Consider the following 5,384-nt stretch of genomic DNA (forward strand, 5'->3'; position numbering starts at 1 on the left):
AAGCGGACCGCGCAAAGACCTCGCCTCCAAAGCTAAATAAATATTTGGATTTTCGCGAACAAACATCGAAACCCGGTAAAAAAGTTTAGTTCCCGAGCGCATCGTCCACACCCGGTTACGTAAGTGAGAAACTCGTAAACCCGTTTGTCCGGCTATAAATATTTCCCAGACTCGCTCCACGACCTTTTGCTCCGCGACAACTTTGGACTTTTCTTTTCTTTCTCTCTTCCTCTCTTCTTTCTTCGCGTACTTCACCTACGAAACCGTTTCGCGAACGATGAGGGGAGGGATAATAAAATAATAAAGAAAAATTTATCGGAAAGAGGGGACGTTTCGTTTTATGCCCGTGTCTCGACGTAAATCGCGGGACTAGATCCCTTGGATGTTTAAGGTAAACGGTTATCGAACCACCCCGTGCAACGTAAATTTTCCGCGCGTCGCCAGAATATATATTTTTTCCCCCTCCCCACTCTCCCCTGACCCTGTGCGTCTGCTCGTGGGCGTATAAACGCCGTATAACTGTGTGTGTGTGTGTGTGTGCGCGCGTGTCGGGACCAGTCGAGTCAAATATAAATTTTCCCGGGACGGTGAGTTAATGGGAAAGGTCAGTGACTGCAAACGAAACGCGGCTGCAAATTGACGTTTCGCCCTTCTCGCGAATCCACAGGTTTTTCCATAGGCTACTTTGTTTCGAGACAGAGAGAGAGAGAGAGAGAGAGAGAGAGAGAGAGAGAGAGAGAGAAAGGGCCAAAGTGGAACAAAAATAATCTCCCCCTTCCCCGGTTTTATGAAAATATTTCTCGTTGAAAAGAATAATGCGAGATTCGCGAGTTTAAAAAAAAAAAAGGCCGTCAACAACGCGGCGCGCAACGATTAAATTAGTCCGCGGCGGTTTTGTCATGACCATTGTCGCGTGTAAAGTAGAAGGGACGAGAGAGAGAGAGAGAGAGAGAGAGAGAAAAGAAAAAGAAAGAAAGAAATGATAATAAAAAAAAAAACTGTGGAAACGAAATTAAACTGTCCCGAAATATCCGTTTCCGGCATTCATCGTTGTCACACAGCGCGCAGCAAATAATAAGGCTCGTTTCGCGAGGCAATAAAAATCCCCCTCCTACGATTTCACCCACGGTTAATTGCGTAATGGACTATAAATGTTAAGTAGCTCTCGACCAGATATATACTTTTCCTCGATATTTTGCTCCTCCGATAACGTTGCGAATCGTGGCGCTGTTCCTTCGTACCGGAACCCGGTTCGAGTAGAGAATCTCGAAAGACGATCGAGATTAACATTGTCACGATTTTTATTTCTTTCTCGAGTGTTCGAAAGCGGTCGGCGATATTAGTAATAAGGAGGCTCGTCGAGCTCGAGTAATGGGATAAGTTTGAAAGACGCGAGTGGGATCGCGAGTTCGAGCGAATCGCGATGGAATCGCTATCTCTTTTGTTTTTCTATTCGGCTGGAAAGTGAATTATCCCGAGACACAGGCGCGCAAACGCAAACGCACGTACACGCATGCATATACACATATCTAAAAGTTTACTTACGAGGCTTCGTGGCTTCCTGCGGCGTCACTTCGGTCAACTGGAAAGAAAAACACCGATTGTTCAGAACTGATAATATCGCAGGAAACGCGACCTACTAACCGAGCCCGCTCGACTTCCCAATCAAACTCCCCCGTCCGTAATACCGATCTTTCTATCTTCCCGATTCCTCATCGAATTTATCAACGTCGCGTGTTTCGTTTCACGATCATTGCTCATGGCAAATAAAAAGTTTAGCCGCGAATTTCGATCGATCGCGTCCACGTGGCAAAAGTCGAAAGTCACGCGATTCGAGTTGGAAAAAGAAAAAGAAAATCCCTCGTTCGAGATTAATCCACTTTTCGGGAGAGTATAATATAATTCCTCCTCTCTTTTTTCCTTTTTCTTTTTCTTTCCTCTCCTCTTCTTTTTTTCCCTCGCCGTACGAAACTCTTGACACGAAGCCAAGTGGCACGAAAGTTGAGGCTCGAAGAATCGATCGATCGATCGATCGGTTTCATCGCGAAGAAGAAACCGAAATTGCGCGTTCCACGGGCCGTACTCTAGAATGGGAAGAGGGGGCATCGCGCGAAAGCCGATTTACCCGCAACGAAAGGCGGGTACGCGTCTCGGCGGGTACGTCGCGCGCCGAGCTTCTTGACACGGTGCCAAGTGGCACGAAACACTTCTCGGCCGCTCGATACAATTCGAAACGTTTCCACGATCGATACCCCGCGCGCTAACGAACGTCGAAACGGCTCGTTGCGTTCTAATGAACGAGGNCGTCCGTGATCCGGGAATAGAAACGGGCCAATATAAACGTACGTTTTACGAGATGATAAATCGTAACGAATAACAAACGCGTAAATTCTCACCTTCGCCATCACAGGATTGAACGTGAACTTCGACTCGAGCTCCTTCCTCGGCGTCTGGGCGATGGCCGTGAGAGGCGTGGGTGGCATCGTCATTTCCTGAAACAGAGGGGAGAGATCGATGAGAGAGAGAGAGAGCGATGCCACTTGGGGATCGGCATCGAGACGCGAGGCCCGCGAAGGGAAGCGAAAGAAAAGCGGGTCGTGCGCGGGTCACCGTGTCATCTTTCCTCCGCCATTATCGCCGACCGCCTCGAAAAAGGTGACCCTTTTTCCTTTCATTCGAGGGGCATCGCTTGTGAAACCGGTACACGCCACCAAATCGAGCCTCGTGTATGCTTAGTTTTGCGTAAGACGCGGCGCATCTGGGCCACGATTACGTCAATGGAGGCACCGATTCGGCGGCGCGCGGATAGTAATAGTACTCTCTAGTGTCTATTAGCGCGAGCGTGGATCGAGATGAAAGTGGCGGAACGCAACAAACCGCCAACAATGCAGTCTGCGCGGGTTCAACGAAACGGACGCATTTCCACCGACGGCGAATCGTCGGGCCCGATTCATTGACCCGTCGAGACATCCGTCGACGCGAACAAAGAGCGACGAGACAAAAGCCTGCCTCGCGTCCCTCTGCTTATATACTCTTTTCCTGGACGATCGAGGCCGGATCTTGTTTGCCGCCAATCGAACGATCGCGCGTCCGTGAAAATGGAACGGCTCTTCGCGTCCACGTGCACCGTTCACCAAACCAAGAGACGAAGCTTATTCCATTTCGATCGAGCGGAAACGTTCTTTTACTCCTGCATTCTGCTTCTAATCGCTTCTAATCGATCAAAATCAGACGCGAAAATTTGAATCAATTCAGAATATAGAAAATTCGGTGTAATGGAACATTCTATTCAAATCGACAACAGAGTTTTCATAATTAGCGCGTTCGTCAAAAAATCCGAATGACGGGACTTTGTTCGCATTCACACTGCTTTCAACTATAACGCGTTTCCAACAGACGAAGCTTATTTACCGAATCGAACGATTCGAAGATCGATGACAGATTTAGATTTAACAAATTAGCTTAAAAAAATTCCATCGATTCGAAGATGGACGACAGAGTTTAGACTCAACAAATTAGCTTAAAAAAATTCCATCGAATAGAGCGATTCGAAGATGGACGACAGGGTTTAGACTTAATAAATTATCGCAAAAATTCCATCGAATCGAGCGACTCGAAGATCGACGACAAGGTTTAGACTTAAGAAATTAACTTAAAAAAATTCCATCGAATCGAGCGACTTCAGTGACGAAACGTTGTTCGCGTCCACGTGCTCGTGCACGCTTCCAACTATACCGCGTTTCCAGCAACAGACGAAGCTTATTTACCGAATCGAGCGATTCGAAGATGGATGACGAGAGTTTAAACTTAACAAATTAGCTTAAAAAAATTCCATCGAATCGAGCGATTCACTCGAATATACAAAGTTTGCTCCGATCAAGACGATCGACAGGGTTTACTCGATAAATTAGCGGGAATCGTACACGCGAAAATTCCATCGAATCGATCGACTATTAGGACATACCGAGTTCGACGTGCTGCGCTCGTTATAACCGTGACGATGGCGCAATTACGGTTCTTAAACATGGAATGCTCGATTCCGAGAACGTTATCGTAAAGAGACTCGTGGAAGAAGTTTCGGAAAACGTGGCGTTCGGGTCGTGCAATCGTCCTCCTCTCGTTCGATGGGAAAATCCACGTCACGACGAAGAAAAGCCTCGTGCCGTGGAGGTACATGGAAACGAGGGACGCGTGCGACGCGAAGGAAAAAAAGAAGATCAACGAACGAGCGTAATACGCTCTTTTTTTCTCTGGAGAGAGTTAACGGGGAAGAGCGAGTGTTCGTTTCGATGAAAGATCTCCGGATTCGAGTGGTTCCCTAGAGTGGCGTTCCTGCGTTTCGTCACACGCTCTCGAGATCCGTGGCTCCCGCTTCGACACGCGATGAAACGAGGAGAAGACTCTCTCGCGCGTCATTCTTGGATCTTCCACCTCGATAACTTCCAATAGAGATAACTCTCTATCGCGCGTTTCCTCTCTTTCGAGGAGGCCAAGTGTGTAAAAAAAAAGAAAGAAGAAAGAAGGAATAGTTATATACGTTGTATAGAGGAAACGATCGAGAGGGGAAGAAGGGAAAAGCGGGTCGTTTCGACTCGAGGAACCCGGGTCGAGGCGAGTCCGCGTTCGAGGCAAGATTTCACCGGCGGTTGGCAATCCGGTTCGAAAAATCCGCACGGTTCGCGGAAAAACACGGCGGTGCGCGAGAGATATTGTATATTATAGAGAAAGAGGGATACGGAGTGTCGGTTGGAAAAGAATAATGGAACCGCGGCGGGATCGTTCCACGATCATGCATAATGTAACGCGGCGCGTCGTGAATATAACGGTGAACGGGAATGGCAGCGTTATCCTTCGAGCGGAAACGCACGGCGGAGCATCGTTACCAGTTAACGTTCCGATATTTTTCCGCTCCATATTTCTCCACCAACGAAAATCGCGTAAACCCCGCCTCCTATCCCATCGCTCGCGTTAATTGGCGTCGCCGAGAGTTTCGCCGTGCTGCTCCCCGATATCTCTAAATAATCCTCCACTCAACCTTTCGTTTCGTTTCGTTTCGTTTCCTAAAAATTCGACTCGCCATCTTCTCTTAAGAATCGAATTACAGTGTATTAATAATAGTTCATAGAGGGAGACGCGAATTCGACAATTCACCAAGGCGCGAAATCGAATCGAAAGCTTGGAAAGAAGGAAAAGAGGGGGAAAAGAAAAAGAAAAAAGGAGAATGGAACGGAAAGGAGAGAAGAGAGAGAGAGAGAGCGAAAGGGACGAAACGGAGCGAGCGAACCGGCGTCGTTAATCGCGACTTATTATTCTCGCTCGGCCGTGTGCAGCTTGGAGACACGCGTGACTCGCGTACGAAATCGTCCATTTGCATCCCGCCGCTC

General features: G+C 47.9%; 1 protein-coding gene across 1 annotated transcript in view; it reads right to left on the minus strand.

Annotated features, from left to right (window-relative positions):
- Positions 1 to 5,384, minus strand: part of LOC102673570 (AF4/FMR2 family member 3) — a 43,152-nt gene that overhangs the window by 32,858 nt on the left and 4,910 nt on the right. The window contains exons 2-3 of the mRNA XM_006622236.2: positions 2,397 to 2,492; positions 1,546 to 1,582 (exon numbers count right to left, since the gene is read on the minus strand). Coding sequence (XP_006622299.1) covers positions 1,546 to 1,582; positions 2,397 to 2,489 — 130 coding nt within the window. The 5' untranslated portion in view covers positions 2,490 to 2,492. The remainder of the gene's footprint in view (positions 1 to 1,545; positions 1,583 to 2,396; positions 2,493 to 5,384) is intronic.

This window comes from Apis dorsata, unplaced genomic scaffold (genome assembly GCF_000469605.1).
Source record: "Apis dorsata unplaced genomic scaffold, Apis dorsata 1.3 scaffold_683, whole genome shotgun sequence".
Taxonomy (NCBI): Eukaryota; Metazoa; Arthropoda; class Insecta; order Hymenoptera; family Apidae; genus Apis; species Apis dorsata.